Source organism: Eleutherodactylus coqui, chromosome 2 (genome assembly GCF_035609145.1).
Source record: "Eleutherodactylus coqui strain aEleCoq1 chromosome 2, aEleCoq1.hap1, whole genome shotgun sequence".
Taxonomy (NCBI): Eukaryota; Metazoa; Chordata; class Amphibia; order Anura; family Eleutherodactylidae; genus Eleutherodactylus; species Eleutherodactylus coqui.
In genome coordinates this window covers 293,634,556-293,656,280 of record NC_089838.1, presented here as the reverse complement: position 1 = coordinate 293,656,280, position 21,725 = coordinate 293,634,556, and the positions used below count along the sequence as shown (strand labels likewise).

The 21,725-nt window shown below is 44.0% G+C and overlaps 2 protein-coding genes across 3 annotated transcripts in view; both read left to right on the top strand.

The window, feature by feature from the left end:
• The window catches only part of MCOLN1 (mucolipin TRP cation channel 1), a 31,691-nt gene extending 21,631 nt beyond the window's left edge, over window positions 1–10,060 (top strand). Inside the window, exons 6-14 of the mRNA XM_066593249.1 lie at window positions 2,263–2,359; window positions 3,625–3,724; window positions 3,969–4,075; window positions 4,159–4,308; window positions 5,750–5,851; window positions 6,661–6,783; window positions 6,877–7,083; window positions 7,346–7,479; window positions 9,489–10,060. Of these exons, the coding sequence (XP_066449346.1) occupies window positions 2,263–2,359; window positions 3,625–3,724; window positions 3,969–4,075; window positions 4,159–4,308; window positions 5,750–5,851; window positions 6,661–6,783; window positions 6,877–7,083; window positions 7,346–7,479; window positions 9,489–9,525 (1,057 nt within the window). The 3' untranslated portion in view covers window positions 9,526–10,060. The remainder of the gene's footprint in view (window positions 1–2,262; window positions 2,360–3,624; window positions 3,725–3,968; window positions 4,076–4,158; window positions 4,309–5,749; window positions 5,852–6,660; window positions 6,784–6,876; window positions 7,084–7,345; window positions 7,480–9,488) is intronic.
• Window positions 10,061–15,194: 5,134 nt separating this feature from the next.
• LOC136612709 (patatin-like phospholipase domain-containing protein 6) overlaps window positions 15,195–21,725 on the top strand; it is a 28,961-nt gene continuing 22,430 nt past the window's right edge. The window contains exons 1-7 of one of the 2 annotated variants that reach the window (XM_066593247.1): window positions 15,195–15,263; window positions 16,872–16,923; window positions 17,439–17,538; window positions 19,063–19,115; window positions 20,316–20,353; window positions 20,452–20,592; window positions 20,772–20,931. In XM_066593247.1, coding sequence (XP_066449344.1) covers window positions 16,873–16,923; window positions 17,439–17,538; window positions 19,063–19,115; window positions 20,316–20,353; window positions 20,452–20,592; window positions 20,772–20,931 — 543 coding nt within the window. In that variant the 5' untranslated portion in view covers window positions 15,195–15,263; window position 16,872. The remainder of the gene's footprint in view (window positions 15,264–16,871; window positions 16,924–17,438; window positions 17,539–19,062; window positions 19,116–20,315; window positions 20,354–20,451; window positions 20,593–20,771; window positions 20,932–21,725) is intronic. The other variant, XM_066593248.1, reaches the window with a different exon arrangement.

Below are 21,725 nucleotides of genomic sequence, written 5' to 3'. Positions count from 1 at the left end.
AGAGTGGCACTCTGTGAGGCTTTGTAATCTTGCTCCGGTGCGGCGGTCTCACAGAGAAGGCGCTCAACAAACTGCTCCTGGAACTGCATGAAGACGAGCGTTCCCGAGGCTTCTTGTAAATTACGGATTACAGGTAGCGGTCTGAATAACGCCGGGCTCACACGGACGAAGGTGGAATCCGCTTGCGGAGGCCCGCAGTGGATCCCATCTGTGAGCCTGGCTGTGACCCTGCGTACGGCCGCGTAATGTACTGCGCATAACTGCCTACTCACACAGGCGGTCATGCGCAGTACCTTTTTTTTTTTTTTTTTTGTTTGCATTTCCCACGCCGTCGCTTAGCGATGACCCGGGTACCCGCAGCCCGTACACAATGTATTTGCACATGGGCTGCGAGTATATCCGCCGTCATAGAGCACAATGGGCTCTAGGTCGCGGATATCCACGGTAAAATATAGCATGCTGTGTTCTGTTTCTGCGAGTGGATTCCGTAATTCCAACCCGCTAATTGGGGGGAATTGTGTAATCCAATGCATGCGATTGATCCGTGGATTACCGCTGATCAAGCGCATGCAGAACCCATAATTCCTCTCCGGTCATGTGTGACCGGCCTAATGTTAGATCGCTACTTTATCACGTGACCGGGGACCGCTCAGCGAGGCCGCCGGTCACTGCTCCAAGCACTCAGCGACCGTCGGTCGCTGGGAGCAAGGAGATTTAAAATTTCCTGGGCTCCCCGGCTCCTGCGAATGTGTCCGGCATTTTGCCAGCGGGCGCATGCGCAGCAGCCAGAAGGGTCCATGGAGGATAATTGCATCTGGATCCAAATGCGGAAGCCTCCGAGAAGATGTTTCATCTCCCCCCACCGATCGCATCAGTGAGGGGAAATGAAACTGCCACTTTTTTAAGAACTTTTACGTGATCGCCATTATGCATTGGATAACGTCGATCACGTGACCAGTAACCGCATACCGCGGCTCCCGTGACATCTCCAGGCTCTTGGCTACCTTTGGTAGCCAGCAGCAGGGAGATTTTACATTTCTTGGGCAATATTTCACTTTTGCGCATGCGTCCGCCATCATGCTGACGGGCGCATGCGCCGAAGCTGGGGTAAGGTCCGCGGATCAACATCCCATCAGGGAACAAATCCGGGACCTTGGGTAGGTAATTTCATCTCCGTAAGGGGAGATGAAACTTTAACTTTTTTTTTTTTTTTTTTTTTTTTACTTTTTAACTTTATATGATCACCGTTATCTGATGGATAACGGTGTTCATATGACTGGAAACCACATACAGCGGTCCCCAGTCATATCTCCCTGCACTCGACTAACTGTGACAGCCAGGTGCAGGGAGATTTTGAATTTGCCGGGCTCGCCGACTTCTGCGCATTCGCGCCACATCGGCACATCGCAGAAGCCAGCGGGGGGTCCCGACACCGGCCGGAGGACATCGGCGGACCTGAGGTGAGTATTTTCACCTCCCCTAATGGATCCGATCCATGAGGCGAGGTGAAACTTTTTTTTTCTTACACTTTTTTTTTCACTTTTCCGCAATTGCCGTTATCCATTGGATAACGACGATCGCGGTACCGGGGACCGCTCACCGCGGTCCCCGCTGACATCTCCTGCCTCCCGGCTACCTACAGGAGCCAGGAGATTTTAAGTCTCCCGCGCCGCCGGGCCTTCTGTGTATGCGGCTGACATAATGCAGCCTGGCGCGCATGCGCAGAAGGACGGCTACGTCGTGCGGTGGACCTCTGTGTAATTTCAGCTGCTCCGATGGATCCGATCCATCAGGGCAGCTGAATGTCACTTTTTTTGCAGTTTTATTTACTTTTTTGCGATCGGCGCTATCCATTGGATAGCGCCGATCGCAGTGCTGGGGGGGGGGGGTCCCCACAGCCCGGGATGACAGCTCCATGCTGTCGGCCACCTGCGGACACCGACAGCATGGAGCTGTCACGTCCAGAGCCCAAGGGGCTTTATTCTCTGCAGGACACATGTTTTTACGTCCTCGGAGAATAAAGCCCACTTCGGGAGGACGTAAAAACACTATGGGCTGGTCGTTAAGGGGTTAAACTATTCTTGCTTTTTTGAAAACTGCTGAAAGCTTATAAATTTGACAAATAAACCAGACTTGTGATGGGGGGTTTAATAATTTTGATTGCAACTATAATATGTATATTAATTAATAATATGCATATGTATACATTAATATGTATATCTGTAATATGTATAATCTGTCATTTTGCTTTTCTCCCCTTAGGTTGATCAACATCACTGTGCAATTTCAGTTAAAAGCAATTAACATCCAGACCATCATCAATAATGAGATTCCAGACTGTTACACGTTCACCATCACTGTGAGTAGTCCAGGGAGGAGCTTCTATAGGTCCCGTATGCCGCAGGGTGTCGGAGGGTAGAATAGCTCTCCTCTTGAAGGAGCTCGGATGCCATCAGTTTCACTAAACGAGTGCTCCCTCAGTTGCAGAATCAAATTTTGTTCCAGGTTGACCGTTAATAATTGACACCATAACTATATGGAAGTCTAGTAATTGATTCCAAGACCCCCAAATAAAACACAATGGTGATTTAAAGCCTATATAAACTGATAACTAAGACAGACATAACAAGTACTTGCATGTAAGAATCAGAAAGGGCTGTTGACAGCTGTAAATTACCTTCTAAGGGGAGGACCGAAGCTTCTTGAGGTTCCTAAACAGTACAAGTGGGGGCAGATTTACTATAAAAACATTGACTATTTTTCTGGCTTAGAATGTGCCAGAAACCTATCAAATGTGCTTTGTGCCACATTTATTTGGTTTTAGACCTTTTCGGATGCTTTCTATGACTTATCTGACAAAGGGGTTTTCATTCATGGAAAAGGGGGCATAGCGTAGATTTAACATCATGTAACAAAACTTTTGCCAAATTTTGGCAAAACGTTTGGTGTAAACTAAGCCACTAATAGGTGGTATAAAGTTAGACTACAGTCTAAAGACTCACCAGATTATCATCCAGCAGAGCCATTGTGATTAATCTGGAGCATTGAAAGACTGTCTAGTTTAACCATCTAATGTTCGTAAATCTGACCCACAGTGTGCCAGAAAAGCAACATGGACTCGCTCTCAACTGGTGTCCAAAGGAGCAGCTTATCCTGGAACAAGTAGGGAGCAGTACACAAGTAGTACCATACTGTAATATAGTGGTACTACCAGATAGCCAATCAGTGCAAGTGCTTCAGTAGTACAGGGGTTTTAACTTTGAAATATCATTACTGATTGGTTGACTCTTTCAGTCATTCACATGTCTGACAGATCTATGGCATTGTATGGTGAATGTGGTTTGAAGCATTGTTCACGTCTATCTCACAATGATGCAGTGCCGGATCGGTCACCACTATGGATCCCATCTAGTTATGTGGCCTTTTGGACTCCATTGTGGTTTCTGCCATCTTGACCAGATATCGAGGGATTCTACCACCGAGACTCCTGACAGACCGTCCCATGCAGATGTCCACGTGACTTTAAAATGGCCCGCTGTTATGTTGAAAATCTTGTAACCTGCGACCATTTGTAACTTGATGACCTTACACATTCTTATGTGACTATCTTTGTCTTTGATCCAGATCACATTTGATAACCAAGCGCACAGTGGAAGAGTAAAAATACAACTGGACAACAGCGCAACTATTAAGGAGTGCAAGGATCCGAGTGTATACGGAAGAGGTGACTACCAGTACAAACCTCTAGTATTGGTCTTTAAGGTCAACTGATCTAAGGCCAACTCGGTTGACTATTTTTGGTATATGTTAACACCTTAATGTGAGCATTATTTCTTATTCTGAGCTCCTAGTACGGGCAGAAATCTTTAGGCCCGCACTCACTTAATTCGACCGAACAGTTTGCCATCTACCCCCACACTTCACCCACTACTAGTGTTGATATTTCATTGTACCATATCTCCCAACAGGTGACAACTACTCTCGTTTGGCATTTGACGTCTTTGTAATAATTTCCTGCGTCCTCTCATTCATCCTGTGTGCGAGGTCCATCTTACGAGGCCTGAAACTGCAGAGTGTAGGTTTTTTTGTTCCACTGTGTATTGTAGCTTGGCTGTACCTGGTTGTCTGCTAACATGGCATCTCCTTCTGTCTCTATAGGAATTTGCTAGGTTTGTAGAAACTCGTCACTGTTTGCCTGTATCCTTGTCTGACCGAATGGAGTTTGTGAATGGCTGGTACCTGTTGCTTATCATTAGCGACATCCTCACTGTGTCAGGGACGATCATGAAGATTGGGATTGAATCCAAGGTATGTTGCATACAGCATTATTGCTGCTATATACATATGTGCGCACCTAAATCCTCTCAGATCATAAAAATCCTCCATTGCACATAGAAAATTCCTCCTTCACTGCCGGCATAGACAGCCACTTATATACACTACTGGAAGTCTTCATGTGCCCCAAATACTACAGTTGTGTCTGGACAATGTGGACGAGAGTTCAATTACATGCTCCCAAGATGACTTTTATATTGCATGTCTGAGACTTCTATATGTGATCAGGTCATCTTCTTTGGCTGCACGTCTGTAAACCTTCCACTTGAGGATTAGTGATCCTTTGAAGGAAATCTTGGGTTGCTAGAAGGTTGCTCTCCACAGAAGTAAGAAAACTCTAGTCTCACCTTGTAGGTCTGTGTCCCACCCTTTAAAGAGAATTGCCCCCTATGTGCTGACCCTTGAGTGTCATTGAACTTCTAGGGCAAAAAATGACTTCCTAGTTTACAAATCTTAAAGGGGTTTAAAAAAAAATGGTTTGTTTCACAACATTCAGACTCCCCTTTAAATGGCTCCCAGCGAAGCACAGGAGCCCCAGCCACTGTCTACTGCTCTGAACTCAGAAGAAGCTGGTGGTGGTGACATACTGTTCATTATGCATGGACCACTTGGACAATTACAGACTTCAGTGGTCGCATGCCTTTCATAGTGGTATTACGGCTAAAGCCTCTAAATGGTCATATGCACAATGAATGACAGATGACTGCTGCCAGCTTCTTCTACATTCAGAATGGTGGTGACTGGGACTCCTGCGCTGGATTGGAGCAATTTGGGGTCTCCTCTGGTGGTTTTTTTCATTCATTATGTAATTATCCCCAGTATATATAGATTGGCTAGTATTCCTTTTGGCAAGCTATTCCTTTCTATCTTAAACTCCTGGCCTCCTTCTGCTTGTGATCATGTGATCTCATTTCTGGCCAGCTCATGTTTACTTAGGTTTATGTATTCTTAAGGAGATAATGGTTCAGCCTCCTGATTATATACCGATGGCGTATAGCTTATTCAGGTAAATACAAACTGTAGTGGTGGTGTTTTCCCTGCAGCAGAGATGGTACAGTCTCTAGCTGCTCATGTAAAGCTATGCTGACGTATCATAGAATTGATAGCACAGAATATTGAAAGACGGCAGAAATCTCAGCATTGAGCTGATACATGATGAGCATCAAGGCAGGAGGCTGTACTACATGTTAATGGCTACCATACACAGAGGAGTCCTGGCAATCAGGTTATGGGGAACCAGGGATGGAAAAAAGGGGTTTGTGCTTGAGTGGCCCTTTAAGGAGGTAAGTATGCCTTTATTTTTCACAAAATTCCATAAGCATATAATTTTTATATTAAGTATTTGAAAACCTTTTAAGTCTTGATACATTTAGTAGCTCACAACATTTCTCTTCTCCATCATCCCACATTCTAGACGTTTGCCAGTTACGATGTATGCAGCATTCTACTGGGAACCTCGACCTTACTGGTTTGGGTTGGCGTTATCCGATATTTGAGCTTCTTTCAGAAATATAATGTGAGTATTTCTAAATGGATACTGCACTTTTTGGGGACTTGATCTATTTTGGCAGTGACCTTTGACTTGTCCTGGGTATACGGATGGTAAATGCAGAGATAATGGGAACCTCGGAGTATTCAATAAGACACAAGCAGGTTAATACTGAGATATTTCTCACTTACCATCACTAAGGGCCCATCCACATGGGTCTAGGTGAGTTACACCCGTGATTCTCAGGTGCAACTTGCAATGGACAGCGAAACATTGCATGTAGAGATGAGTGAGCATACTCGCTAAGGACAATTACTTGAGCGAGCATTGTCCTTAGCGAGTACCTGCCCGCTTGAGAGAAAAGATTTGGGTGCCTGTGGGGAGCGGGGAGCGGCGGGGGAGAGCACGGGGGAACGGAGTGGAGATCGATCTCTCCCTCGCTCCCCCCTTCTCACTCCCGCAACTCACCCCTCACCCGCGCCGGCACCCGAATCTTTGCTTTTGAGTGGGCAGGTACTCGCTAAGGACAATACTCGCTCGAGTAATTGTCCTTAGCGAGTATGCTCGCTCATCTCTAATTGCATGTCATACAAACCAGAATAGGACATGCTGTAATTTACTCCCCAAATCTCACACATGGAAAAACACCCGTGTGAATAGCCTAATTGAGAAAGGATGCGCTCATGTGAACAGGCCCTAACCTTTGGAGTATTATCTTAAGCCACCATTGGTTTTGATGAAAGATCAACCTTAAAAATGCCAACATATTCTGCTCTTGCCAATTTTTACACCATGTCTTGCTGCTTAGCATCACATATCTTGGCTTCCTCTTGTAGATTCTCATTGTGACACTCCGAGTGGCTCTTCCCGATGTCATCCGTTTCTGTTGTTGTGCGGCAGTAATTTATCTGGGGTATTGCTTCTGTGGCTGGATAGTGCTGGGACCCTATCATGTCAAGGTGAGGAAATTCTCCATTGTAATCCCAATATACTTGATTCTGTCTTCCTAGAATCCCATCATATTTGTAGTAACATGTATGGTTTTCTCCTAGTTTCGTTCGCTCTCGATGGTGTCGGAATGCCTCTTCTCCCTTATAAATGGTGATGACATGTTTGTCACCTTCGCGGAGATGCAGAACAGCAGTTACCTCGTGTGGATGTTCAGTCAGCTCTACCTATATACCTTCATCAGTCTCTTTATTTACATGGTCCTCAGTCTTTTCATTGCCTTGATCACAGGAGCCTACGAAACCATCAAGGTAACCATTTAGGGCAGGGGTCCCCAACTCCAGTCCTCGGGGACCACCAACAGGTCATGTTTTCAGGCTATCCTATGGTAAGAACACCTGTGGCAATGTCTGATGCACCGACAATTACATCACTTGTGCAACACTGAAGAAAACCTGACCTCTTGGCGGTCCCTGAGGACTGGAGTTGGAGAACACTGATTTAGGGTAATCGTAGACCCCTTCCCAGTCTTGCCCCATGTAACTTGGCACTGATGTCTTCTGTGTTCCTCAGTTTCAGAACACTGGAGAAGAAAATGTATCTGCACTCCATCAGTACATAGCGGAGTGTAAGGACAGCCCCAGCTCAGGGAAGTTCCGTTCTGCCGGCTCCGCCACTTGTTCTATGTTTTGCTGCTGTGCTAATGTGTGAGTATTGTATATTTGAACCTTGTCTCAAAGTTGTTTTTTGGACCTCGATTCCTAAACTTTTTTTGTAATCCGAAAAAGGAAAGCCATTTTTTTTCTTGTTTGGTTTAAATTCGTTTAAAGTTAGTTTGTTCAATGAAGAATAAAGATAAATTATCTCGTACATAGTGATGCAAAATACCGCATTTTTTTTGCTTTATAAGGCTCACTTTTCTTTCTTTGAAAGTGGGGTTAAAAAGTTGCTGCATCTTGTAAAGCGAACGTGCCGGAATTTGTCTGCGCGATCGCGAGTTTAAAAGCGCAATTGAGTTTAAACGTGCGGTCGCACAAACTCGGGATCGCGCGAACAAATGTGTAATCACTTGCCAGTTTTCTCTTCCCACTGTCACCCATACATGCCGCTGAGTGGTGGTGAGTGCCGGCAAGAACTGCTGCTGCTTCCCCTGCCTCCACCAATCGGCTTTTTCCTTTCCTCCTGCCGAACAAGCGCTGCTGTAACACGGAGCTCCGCAGTTTCAGACCTCTCTGCTCCGTCGCCCGGAACTATCTTCTGCACTGTCCCTGGATGAGTTCAAAATATTTTTTCCCTATTTCCCCCTCTTAAACGGGTGCGTCTTATCATCCGATGCGTCTTATAAAGCGAAAAATACGGTATATCTATATTTTTTATTATAGCAATTTTAGTTTTAACTGTATGTCGCTCCCTTAGCTTTAGATGCAGCTTCGATAAACTGGTGATAATCCTCCAAGTTCATACTTTTTTTTTTTTTTTTTAAGTGCAGTTGCAAAAGTAAATGGGACTGGAGTAGAACAGGCAAATACTGGTGGAAGGGGGTGATTTATTGTTTTTGTGTATTGTACATTCTGTAATAAAAGAACACTGGGTAAAACCGACACCCTATCGGATGCTTAGTGCAGGGCCTGAGCACATGATACGACATAGGGTTTGTTTTTTTTTAATCTGTATCATGCATTGCGCCCTCAGGCTCAAGCTTAAAAGGGTTTTCTCACTACCTCAAATTCCTCCACAACCACTCTGTACTTCCTGGTTACTGCTGACCAGGACATAGGACTGCTGCAGCCAATCACTGGCTATAGGAGGTCATTACTGTGGTCAGCGATTGACTACAGCAGTCTATGACCTGGTCAACAGCAACCAGGAAGGTACATGGTGGCTGTAGAGCAATTTTTAGATGGCAGGAAAACTCCTTTGGTACCTGTGGTGAAACCCCTACGCGGAATCCCACAGTGTAGTGAAAAATGCTGTTGGAATACTCCCTTAGTTTTTGGGGTCTAGAAGCTCTCTAGTCTAATTTTCACCATGCTACCTTGTGATACAATGGGAATCCCCAAACTAAAAGGTAAAGATGGTATGAGACTTGGAAGAACAATGGGTGTCCCAGCTGATAGACCTTCCCTGACACAATCTTGATATATGTCTGAATTACAATTGCTTTAAAGGGCTTGTCCAGGACGGGGGAAATGCTCAGTTCAGCCGTGTCAGAGCCTTAACTTTCACGTGGTATTGCCCTTCTGTTGCCTGTCACATCATGGCAAGGGGGCTGGCTGTTCGTTGTTGGTCCATAACTAAGCCAGCCCCTTTCTCAGTCAAGGCCGATGCAGAGACAAAAGGGGGATGAATTAGTGAAATGAGCTGAACAGCCAGCCCACTGTGATTAAGTCATGGGCAGTTAAGGGCCATACCACATGACCTGCTGAAACAGGTAAGTGTTTGCCCTCTCCAGACAAGCTCTTTAAGCTTTTCAAGATAGATTCCTATCCTTATCTTGGTGTAGTCCAAACAGAAGACGGGACATATTAAGAGGTGTACCTGCTAGAGGAGTCGCTACTATAGGTGAACCTGAACAATAGAATTCTCTTCGTTAGGTTTATGAGCAGTAATGTGGCAACAAGTCGCCCATGCAACCCCTACTGGAGTCGTAATTTATAGTCCCTTCCTTGTATCTTTCATCACACCCCCTCCATAAATCTTAACATTTTTCTTGCAGGTCTCAAAGTGATGACGACCAAGTGGTTATTAACTGAAGATTCACCTTTCTCATCTCAAAAAAACGATTCCTCCGTATTGGCCTCAAGGATTTTAATTCGGTTTTAAGGACTTTCTTTTTAAAGCGATTTCCGTTTTGTTCCTGAAGAGCTTTTTAAATGACTCCGTCAAAGCCTTATACCGTAGCGCCAAAAGGTGGAATCTAGTCCGAAGACAGACCTCCTATCAGGGTTAAGCTAAATCTATAGACACTATGTAACGTTCTATGGATTGTTTTACGTAAAGGAAATAGATTTATTTTATAATTTTGAAGAGTATATTCGAGAGTCAGGCAAGAGAAATGTGTATGAACTACTAGAGGGGGGCGAGGGGGGGGGTTAGATTGGGGGCGAGATGTAGGACAAGTCAGAAGGCGTATCAAGAGACCAAGCCAAACGCACAACTGGACACTTATGTTGCCAATTAGTTGTTAAGGTGACACTGTTTTAATGATTTTTTTTTTTTAGGTTTATTATTATTATTTTTTTTTAATACCACTTTTATTGTATGGGAATAAAAGGTGTCTCAGTACAATGTCTTTGTTTTTGTGTTGTTTTTTTTTTGTTTTTTTTTTAAAAGGGAATGTGCCATCAAAAAATGAATTCTCTAAATCAAGGTTTTATGTTAGATATATTTTAATAATTTTGGGTGAGAACATGGGGTGAGCAAACTATTAAAAATATGTAGTTCTCACACTGACCACTAAAGGTCCTTTTACACAGGACGAGCTGTCGGGCATACGATGTGTGGCAGCTCATCCCAGTGATGATCGCTCCTCAATATCGTTGGCATTAGAGATGAGCGAGCATACTCGCTCAGGGCAATTGCTCGAGCGAGCATTGCCCTTAGCAAATACCTGCCCGCTCGAGACAGAAGGTTCGGGTGCCAGTGCAGGGGAGCGGTGAGTTGCGGCAGTCAGTGGGGGAGGGGGGGGGGGGGGAGGGGAGAGAGAGGGAGAGAGATCTGCCCACCGCCGGCAGCCGAACCTTTTCTCTCGAGCAGGCAGGTACTTGCTAAGGGCAATGCTCGCTTGAGCAATTGCCCTTAGCGAGTATGCTCGCTCATCACTAGTTGGCATCACTCACAGCACTGCCAGAACGGAGCGTTCCCCCGCTCGCCTCCATTCCAAGTAAGCTGACAGTTGTTCAAAAGTGACCCGGAATCTGTGCGTGCCATGTGCATTCGGCCTATCTTGGCACAATCACAATAAAAGGTGACACCTGTTATATAGATATTGGCAAAGATTACTTGCCCCATTTGGCAAATAAAGGTAGCCCATAGTGCGCACATATAAAAAAAACAAACTATGAAACGGCTGCTTCCCCCAATGTGTGGTCTATGTATACCGTCTTCTGTGCTGTGACAGGACATCTTCTATTCGTAAGCACTCATGAACTTCTAATTTTAACGAGTTAGTGATAATTTTTTTTTTTCTGGTTTTATTCCAGGGATTGATTCGCCCCTACGGGAAGGGTTGAGCACATGATCTTTCTCGGCTAAAAAAGCAATAAAAAATGAAAGGGGAGTAAAAACAAATGTTCTTATACGGCAGGCGCCACTGGATATTTCAGCACAATGTATGATTCTTGTATCTTGGGATTATCTAACGTCTATGTCCTAAAGGCACTTTCATAGTACGGAAAACTCTGGTACAGATTCTTCGAGATTACTACAATCCATGTATTTTCAGCACCGGTGACCTAATACGTAATAAAGGTTTCAACAAGAGGACACGTCCATTAAAGACCCTATTGTAAAGATGAGCGTATTGAATTTTGGATGGCCTAATTAATGGTTACAAGAGTAGCTGTTGGGCTGCCAGTGTCCCATAAATCCCTGCTTGGGGCCAGAAGTGGAGGCAGTAGTGCAAGTAACATGTGAAAGGATCATCTCCATTAGTGAGATCAGAGAGATCACTCGTCCCGGTGTGGGATAGATGTATAACTCACAGGATTGTTTAGTTGAAAGGTATCCTGTTCATACTGGGCAGAAAAGTGCAACGGGTTTGGGAGTTGTAACCTGCATAAGCCTTACAAGAGTGAAGGTTAACCCTCTGCAATCCAATTTTGGATTTAGGGTTTCCTAGAGGTTTTCTGCAATTTTACAATGGCGCCGCCTGCTGGCTAGAGCCAGTACTGCTGTATGGGACATGCTGGAGAGGCCATCTTGATTTGACTCCCTTGTGTTGTAAGGGCAATCTAAGGGGCATAATGTCCACCCCCTCCCCCCTAGAAGGACAAGCAGGGTACCGTGCTAGCCAGTCCAGCTTCATGACTGGCAAGTATTTAAATGAATTACTCATACATGGTTAGTGAAACTAAATTTTGCCCAACTCCGAGGCCTCTGAAGGGTGCTCGTTGTCCGTATTTTATTTAATTTGGAGCCGCAAAGCACTTCAGATGATTTACTTGCCATGTTTTTCACCACTAAAGGCAGCGAGTTGGCTTTAATTATTACAACATACCAACGATTGCTGTCTTTCAGATCTGACACTGATGCAGGTTTGTCATGGTAGACCTGTTCTGCTGCGGTGCCACCTATTGGTGACTCTCGTTTTTGCATCATCTGAATTGGCCATTGTCTGAATTTCGTCTCATTTGGAGCAGCAGAACATTCTCCAGAGTTGAGAGAGTTTAATTTCACTAACCCTGTACATGCATAGCCAGAAGGCCAGGCTAAAATAGAGGTGAATGGGTTTGGAAGGGGCAGTAGCTGTATATATGAGCATGTCCCCTACTTGCCAGGTGAATTTACCTCCCGCAAGTGATTGTGAGTGACCAGCATATGCCATCGCCATCTTGTTTGTGGCTATACAGAGCAGCTGCGTACTTGCTCAGATTACAGAAAAGTTAAAATTTGAACTAAAAAGCACATGACAAAGGCCGGCTGCACATGGGCATATTTGCATTGTGGAATCCGGAGCGGGCGTCCGCCTCTGGCTTCCAGCTACGGAAAAGCGCTTTTTCTGCACACGAGCAGAAATCAATTGTGCTTTTTTTTTAAATTTTTTTATTTTCTTTTCCTTCAAAAAAAATAAAATCAAAGCACGCCCCATTTTAGTGCAGTGTCCACTCAATGGAAGCCATCCATTCCGCGGCCCGTCTGCAATTAATATTGTGGACAGGTTGCGGTTCCTGTGTCAATGCCTAGCAATGGCACTGAAAAATCTGTGCTACGCATATCTGATGGTGAGCCATCCGGACCATACACAACACAGACCAGAAGAAGATGGGTACGCAGGATCGCCAGCCAGCCACAGGGCCGTATTCTGCTGTGGGATCCCACATACGGAATCCAACCCGGTTGTGTGTAGCCGTCCTAAGGCTAGGGCTACATGGGGGCATGTGTTACGCAACATGCCGTTTTCGTTGTGCAATCAAAAAAAAAATGTATGCAATTTGCTGTTATGCAAATATTTTAAAACTGTGATTTTTGCCATTAAAAAAAATAAAAATTCTCACTCTGTCACAAGGAAGTTGTGGGCGCACCCAATGTACTGGTGCCTAGGGTATAAAAAGTTGCATGCAATCTGCTTCTTCCAACCAAAAATCCAACCGATTTTGCTTTCTTGCGTCATCTTGTTGCATATTCTGCTACAGCCACATGGATCCTCAGGATTGTCTGAGGCCTCATGCACACAGGCGGTTTTTGTTGCAGAGTGGGTATCCGCCTCTGATTTCCGCAGCAATATCCCTCCATAGCATTCTATTGGTAAAATAATTCTTCATGCACACGAGCGGAAACTAATTGTGGTTTCTGCTTGCGGATGACAAATCACAGCATGCTTCATTTTACTGCAGTTCCCGCACGGACGGCTTTCTTTGGAGTCACTGGAAGCCGTCCGACCGGTGGCCTGTCCGCAATGGACATTGCAGATTCCGCGAGGAAAAGCAGGAGTTAAAAAAAAATCTGTACTGTGCATGGCAGATGGCAAGCGGTGCGGACCATCCACAGTACAGAAGAAAATACAGGTACGCGCGGATGCCGGCCGGGCACAGGGTCAGATTCCGCTGAGGGCTCAGACCCGCAATTGCACCATGTAAATGATGGAAATAATTCTACCCAACGTAGAGGAAACCTCCCACTAACATCTGTTTGGGGAGCATCTAGCATCTGTTATCCATAATGAGACATGGGTGCTGTTCCGGTAGTATGCCACAGCATTTGTAGTACCCTTAAATGGGATTTCTGGTTCTAAGCTTGACCTATCCTCTACATAGGTCATCAATAGTTGATTGGTGGGGGCTTGCCCTCAGCATCCCTACTGATCAGTTGATCTGAAGTGACAGTGGCAACCGTTTCATTGCATACACAGTATTCTTAAATTTCTGGTTCCCACATAATGGTGGTCAGGGCCATCTCCAGACTTCTTGGGACCTTAGGCAATAGTCATAGTGGGCTCTCTATGTAATCTATAACCCTCTCTTGTAGAACGACGCAGGTGGCGCAATGACATTATCCCACCCGCGTGACCGAGGTGCAAGGCGCTGGAACATAAACCACTCAGCTACCTGCAGTGCACCTGTTGGTTAGTTGTATCCGTGTCTTAAGGCCCTTTTACATGGAATGCTTATCATTTAGACAGGCAGATACATCGTTGGCTCATTCAACTCTGACATGATTCGCTCGTTCAAATGAGAAATCGGCAGATCTAAAGGGACCCTTAAAGACATGGATGCAATTGATTTCATAGACTGAGTACCAGATAAATCCCACACCTGAGTGCCCCGCCACCTGCCCAGGATCGCCTAGTGCTGACGCCAGTCCAGATGCTGAGGTCACAAAAAGTTGCAGTTTCAAAAAATTTCATCCCAACTTTATGCTACTATGCATATTGCATATCTATCTGCCTGTTCAACGGTTTAGGTTCTACTTAACGTTAAAAGCGTCATTTCTTTTATGTTAACCCGTATTTTGTCCGACATGCGACACTGACCGGATCCCATTGATGCCGAAATAAAGGAAATTCAAGTGGTGTGTGCCTCTTTAAGAGGACGAGGCAAGAATTTATTTATAGAGTTTTTTTTTATTTTTTAATTATTGAGCTTTAGTACGGTAGTAGTATATACTCACTGCAAACACAAGGGTCGAATATCACACGAGGGCGAGGACTGGCACAAGTTCCAAAAATAACTCGATCCCAGTCAGCCGGGGTTGGTATGTGGAGCAAAGGGCACAATAATGTCTATATACTGGACTAGTAAACACTGCTGTACCACTGTTACCTAATAGAGCCGCTTATGTGGTGTACTACAATTGCAGTATACCATATATACCAGTATGGCTATTTAAAGGGCTCCTAAAGTTCATATCCCATAGGACTTTTACATCCTATGGCGATATGTGATAAAGTAGAAATCATGGAGGGGCAGGATTTTTTCCCCCCTTAGACTACTTTTTATTAACCCCATAGGAGAACATTATGGTTAGCTGCTTCCAAATGCCTGTTTACATAGAATAATAGATTGTAAGCACGCAGACGGAGCTAAATCAACTTTTTAGGTTGAGTGTCCCTTTAATGAATGAGATTCTGCAGCTCTTCGTATTTACAAGCATTGATGAAGTCAGCTGGCACGTGCCCGTCCATATATAGGAATCCTGGGTGGAGTAAACAGGCTGGGGTTTGTTATGCCACCCAATTATGGCTCCAATCCCAGCCCAGCGTTACCCATGATGTCACTAATCGTGGCTGAGACTTGATAAGAAAGTCAAAAGAAGGTCGAGCAAGTTAAGACAGGTGAAAAGTATCATTGTCTGAATGGCCGCTATTATTTGGCATGGAGGGAGGTGGGCTGCAATAGTCTGTTTAACTTCGTTGTGCCGCTTAGAATGTACTTTGTTTTACTAGTGGTGTATAAAATGGCATGTCTTGCCAAAAAGTAATGAGAGTGAATACTCTGCAGCATCGCTCAGCTTTATGTGAAGGCGCATTGCTCTGCGGAAAATCATGCAATGTTCTGCTTGCCGTTCCATTTAGTAGCTTTATGCTGTTCTCTTATTATATTAGCAATAGGTTATTTATGATGTAGTCAATCTGGACAGACTCTTCATCGTGTGAACGTGCCCTTTGATAGTTTTTGATCATTTGGCACCTTCTGTGTCCTGGTAATCCTGAATTAAAGGAATTTGCTGTATAAAGAAGGCTTAGACTAGATTAAAGATGATTATCGTTATGGGTAAAATTACACATAGTATATGTAATGGACTGAACTTTAAAGGGAATGTGCCATCAGAAAATAACCAATTATATAAATCCTATTTTTAAAGAATTTTTTTGTGTCCTATTTTGGGCATCCCCTTGGAACGCCTCACATCGCCCATTGTTTTCAATAGGGTTGGCACAGCATCGCAGGGTGTGCGAGGTGCATGCGAGTGTGATGCGAGGTTTACCCATTGAAAACCGGATCGCTGCTTTTCTGAATTAATGCAAAGTGGTTTGCACACAAAAACGGCATGCATCTATGGGGACCTCGCACGATGGCGATCGCGATATCTGGTCTAGTTTCACCTTTATGTAGATAACACAGAATCCACCATTCCCAAATCTACTCCCTCCCTGCACAATGACCTCTGTACTGGTCACAGGGCATGCCTAGTACAGTCTCCATACATGTCAGTGGGTCCCCTCAAGCAAATATGTGAACGGCCCATGAAGTTGCTGTAAAGCATCTCTCTAAAAGTTGTTCAGTATAGCTCAAGAAAGATGGCTGCCCCCATAGTCATGTATATACAACAGAATAAAAAATTCTACAATCGGAAACGAAAACATTCGAAAAATGGAAAATGTTTTGCTGATTTTAATTAACAATAGAGATGAGCGAGCAAACGCAGTAAGGCGAGAGAGAGCATCGCCTTTTTCGAGTAACTGCTGGCTCGTCCCTGAGGACTCAGGAGGGGGGGGGGGTCCTTGGGGGTGAGCGGGGGGTTGCGGAGGAGATCCCCCGGGAGAACGCACAAAAGTTGGCATAGTTTGAAAGATTTGATTGATCGGCCAAAATCTTGGAACTCGACCGATCACATTTCTGGCATACAGACCTCTGTCATTGACTGTCGTGTGTGTTAATTTTGCAGCTGATGATCGTCACAAAATAGCCAAAATCAGTCATTTCGGACCTTTTCTCTAAAGTATATGCTTTAGTGACAGTTTATAAAAGTGAAAAAGGAGTTATGGTGGGGTTTTCCTCAAACACGCAAACTATAACAGCATATTATGGTGACAGATCTGCTTCGCATCCTGGACCGGTTGCCCCGTAGTAAACAATCGTGACTCCAAAAAATAGTTTCCACTGTGTAAAATTCCATTAGGCTGAAATATAAGAATGTAGAACATTTTCTCTCAATACAGGATGATTTTTCACATGATGCAGGAGGGGCGAAACCTACTTGAAATCGACTTGGTGAGTATGAAGAAGTGTGTTTTCTAATTCTACTCTTTTTGTCATGTGGTTAGAAAGAAATCCTAATCCTCCTATTTGGATTGGCTCCATGTAGAAATACAGTAGAATCCATCTAAATCTGATGTTTTCAAAGAAAGTCCCAATTATTATATTAAATTTCTTCATGTTCCAGAGGGGGAGTTCAAGTATCTGACATTAGTGATACTTATACACAATGAAAATGTTATCCTTGCTGTAGGTCTGCGTGAGAACTGTATTCACAAACTTGTAGACTTTTCAAGAGTATTTGTGAAGTTGCTTCATTTTTTGTTTTTTGCATGTATTTGAGAAATAAAGAGAAATATAAAAGTGTACATACCCCTCAGTTGTAGCTGGTACCCTAACTGATGCCTTGAGACATGATTACCACCTTAAAACACCATTTAAGCAGACCAAATACAAGCATTATGCCATTTAATGTCAGTACCATTCTTATGTTTCTATCTCCATACCTAATCAGGACTTCATTCCCTCAGGATTATACAATGACAAATTACACCGTTGGGGCAGGGTTACTCGTGGGTGGAGTCTGCTTACTGTGGCTGATCCAATGGTTTTCACAAGGTCATCAGTCAGGTAAGTATATTATTTTTATCTCTACCCGATGGGTCCCAAAGACCCCTTTCATACATAAGATCCAGTATTATAAATTGTACATGGTAAATGGGGGAGGGGGCACTATTAAACATTTTGTACTGAGGACCAAGAGTTCAAGTTAAGCTATTGTACCCGCCCCTGAGGAGCATGATTTTTCCCTTTATTATCATTACTCTCTTACATTTGCATCATACCAATTTCCAGTAATTTCCATGCCTGGTAAGGAGGGGAGATAAAGCTTCCGGCTAGGCAGTTGCTACTAAAGTTCTGCCTTTTGTGATATTAAAAGTAATATTCTAGCTGATAACATTCACCTCCTCTCAGTGATGGAGTTCTCTATTCCCCCACTGCAGTGAGGATGAGTCTGTATTAAAGTGGTGGCCTATGGGAATTGCAGAAACAGTCAATCTTCCTTTCTGTTTTTTCGCAATGTATGAGATCTAAAATTCTGCACTAATTAATTCCTTAATGTGTATATATACAGGGGTGTAAGCACTGATTTTCCAAAATCCACTGTTGCAGGGAGCGCTGCTCTGCAGACAAAAACTGTGAGCAGCTGCATGATTACTTCAATCCAAGTATTCTGAGGGTCATCGCAGTTGATTCCCATTGATCTGCAAGTGATGGCTATCTTAGCATTACACTATCACTTATTATGGTGGGGAAACCCCTTTGACTCATTAAGTTTCACAAAACCACAAGGCTGACCGCAATGAGTAAATGGATTCTACTGCATGTCATGTACTTTGCCTCTAGAAGGCGCTCTAGTACTGTAATTACAATTATCAGCTACATTGTAAGTTGTTTGTGTCTGACCTCCTATACACTAAATGGTGTTATTCTAGTGTGCCTTAAATGTATTGTCCGCTTCTTTCAGCTTGTTTGGCCAGCACCTATCCCCCCCATACACATGCATGCTGGGTGGGCATGAAGATGCTCTCACTGGAGAAAGGGGAATAAGCTGCCCCACGCACCTCTGCCGGTGTTTTATCTCCTGCGAACAAAGAATAATGAGAACAAAGGATCGGCATGTTAAAATCCAACATACCCAACTCTTCTTTCTCCAACATCTTCTGTCACAGGGGCGTTGTGACCCGGCTATACACACCAGGGTGCATTTACACCCTGGGCGATTCGCCTGCACGATTTCTGTATGTTGCAAGAGAAAAATGCAGCATGTCCCATTTGAGGGCAATATTGCCCATTCTTCCCCATCGGAGCTAAAAAGAACAAACTTTACACTGCCCTTACATGCATATGCGGTTGTCATACGTGTGCGGTGCAATTTTTTTTCTCGCTCCCTTAGGAAATAATGAGTGATTTTCACACGCAAGAAAATTGCAGACGCTGCAATGCAAGTACATCTCGGACCGATATTGTGCTTGCATGAAACTCACCTGTGTAAATGCACCATTAGACGGTCTATGTTGTATCTATAGATCCATAGGATATTATCCACAACACATCATAATCATTACGCATATATTATGTGATTATTTCCAGAATCCCCGTTACCCGAAACTCCAAGACAACCGGCACAGAAGATTCCTCACAAGGTAATATTAATGGCATATAGTGAAGTATATCAGAAATGTGCTATTCAGGGGATTGGGGCTGAGCTGCAATACCAGATTCAGCCTGTTGACATAAATGGCGCTGTTTAAGGAAATAATGCTTTTTATCTAATATTATATAACTTTGTATAAACTAATGGGTTGTGTAGGGTAGTATACCAAGATCCTGGGACTGGGACAAAAGCTAACTTCCATTTCCAAATACCCTGTTAGGGAATTCTGAGTTAACCCTTTCCAATCCACTGTCTGACGTCTGAAGACATTCTGATTGAAGGCTGTACAGCTTCGATGTCGGACGACGTCTGGCATGGTCTTCTTACTGTATATTACTGGCCGCTCTGTTGTCGGGGGGCCTCTCCAGCATATCCCGTATCACAGTACTGGCTCTAGCCAGAAGATGGCGCCATTGTATAATGGCAGAAAGTGAGAGCCCCCTAGAAACCCAGAATCCCAAATTGAATTGCAAAGGGTTAATATAGGGCAGTGCTTCATCAACCAGATAAAGCACAGATACGCCACAAAAAGTGTCTCGCCCTGTGGAGCACCCATTCTGTCTGTCCATTATATTGACAGTCCATTGATTTAAATGGCACCTTTGAAATACTTCATTTCCCCTGTGGTGGCGCTGCAGGGGATTTAAACACTTTTTGCTTGGTTTCCCCTCAAATTACAACTGATCAGACAAGCATCACTAAATGTATGGCGCTGTGCCTCGTAGACAATGAAGGGGGCTCAGCAGTCATTGGAGTTCTGTGGCCCCTTCATTCAACTGATCAGTAAGGGTGCCGTGAGTTGTCCCCTCACTGATTTATGGCCCATTTTAAAGAGAGTCTATCAATATTATGGTCCTTGAAAACCCCTTTAAAGATATTTCATGGATTAAACTGATAGAAAACTCCAATGCAGATGACTTCTTGGTCGGGTATGAACTTGGGACCCAAGTGTTGCAAGGTAATGGTGCTAACATGACAATGGTCCCATGTACCTTCTATGCCTATTTAGTCTTAGCATGTATTGTTGATTGTTTTGTACCTTTACGCTGGGTAATTATGGTTCCCGTTTGCCTTACCCAGATTGTAATGATAATGGTTATATGAAAATGGCCATATACAAAAAATTTAATTGTGAGCTTGAGTGGAAGGCCAGAGCCAATGATATGGTATTCTTTCTATTTGTTGGCAGAGTAAGAAGAGGAAGAAGGTGCTGAGCATAAAACAGAGGTGAAGACACTTAGAAAAAGTCTTTATTTTCACTACATATATATATATATATATATATATATATATATATGATAATTTATAGGGTCCTTTGATTGCAGGATTCGTCGGTGTGAATGGGAACCTCATCCCACTGCACCGCATCACCAGGAGCCCATGCCCAACCCACTGCTCAACCACCCTTCTGAATCGGAGACCCCGACTTTGCCCCCTGAAGTGCTTTACATGCTGAAAAGTGTTCGGTGAGCTGCTCAGTTCCCATGATTGATGCATATTGTGGTGCAGGCTCTACACGTTGCTCCTCGGTGTCCTGTGTAGGCGTTATCTCTATGCACATGGATGGTGGAAAGTTAATAATACTTTTGCCTATGTAACCATCTCTCATATCGTCTTCCTCTCCTGCTTCCCTTGTCTTGTCTAGTGTGCTGGGACACTTTGAGCGACCTCTCTTCCTGTCATTGTGTCAGCACGTGGTCTTTGAGTATTATGAACCCGGACATTTGGTCTTTTGCCCTGGACAGCCTGACTCCAGTATTTACATAGTCCTGGAAGGCAGACTGGAGCTCTCGCTCACTGATCCAGTAAGATTTCAATAATTCTTGACATGTTGGCAGTCATTCTAAAATCTGTATGATCACAGGAATGTTTAATTATCATTGGGAAATTCTACTTTCCATTACCCCTTCCCCATGTCACGTGCCCCACCAGCTCTGGTACTGATCCTTTTGCCCTACCCCAATGTGAATGTCCATATTTGTATTTTTATATTATGTAATATCCAAAAGTAGTTCTGATTCCTTTCACAAACTTTGTTTTTCTGATACAGAACTCCAAATCCCATGAATAGATCGTTTACCAATCCAATTATGTCTGCTTGACCCACCACAAGAGAAATTTTGGGAACTTTCTACATATGATTTATGCATTGAATTTAATAAAACAGTAATTTAATAAAAAAGGAAGTAAAAGGGATTACTGTTAAAGGGATTATCCAGGACAAATGTCTTCAAAGCTGATCAGCTTGCTGTAAAAAGTTTAAAGAAGCCATACTCGTCTCACTTAATGCCCCAATGTTCCTGTTTTGCCGGGGCCTGGTCTCCCCAGCTATCCACATTTGGTTGCAGAGAGACAGCGAAGAAGTTACTGACATCAGAGACCTCAGCGGCTCACTGTGACTGGTGATAAGCATATTCATTTTCACATTGTTGGATTACCCCCAGAGTAATCCGTTACATGTTAGAGTGAATCATGTGATCCGCTGGAGTGCAAAGTGCTCATGATCCAGCAAATGCAATCATGAACAGCCTGTGGAGGGAAGATCTCCTTAAACCTGTTCCAGACACTGGATTGGAAAGGGTTAAGGGTGACTTGACAT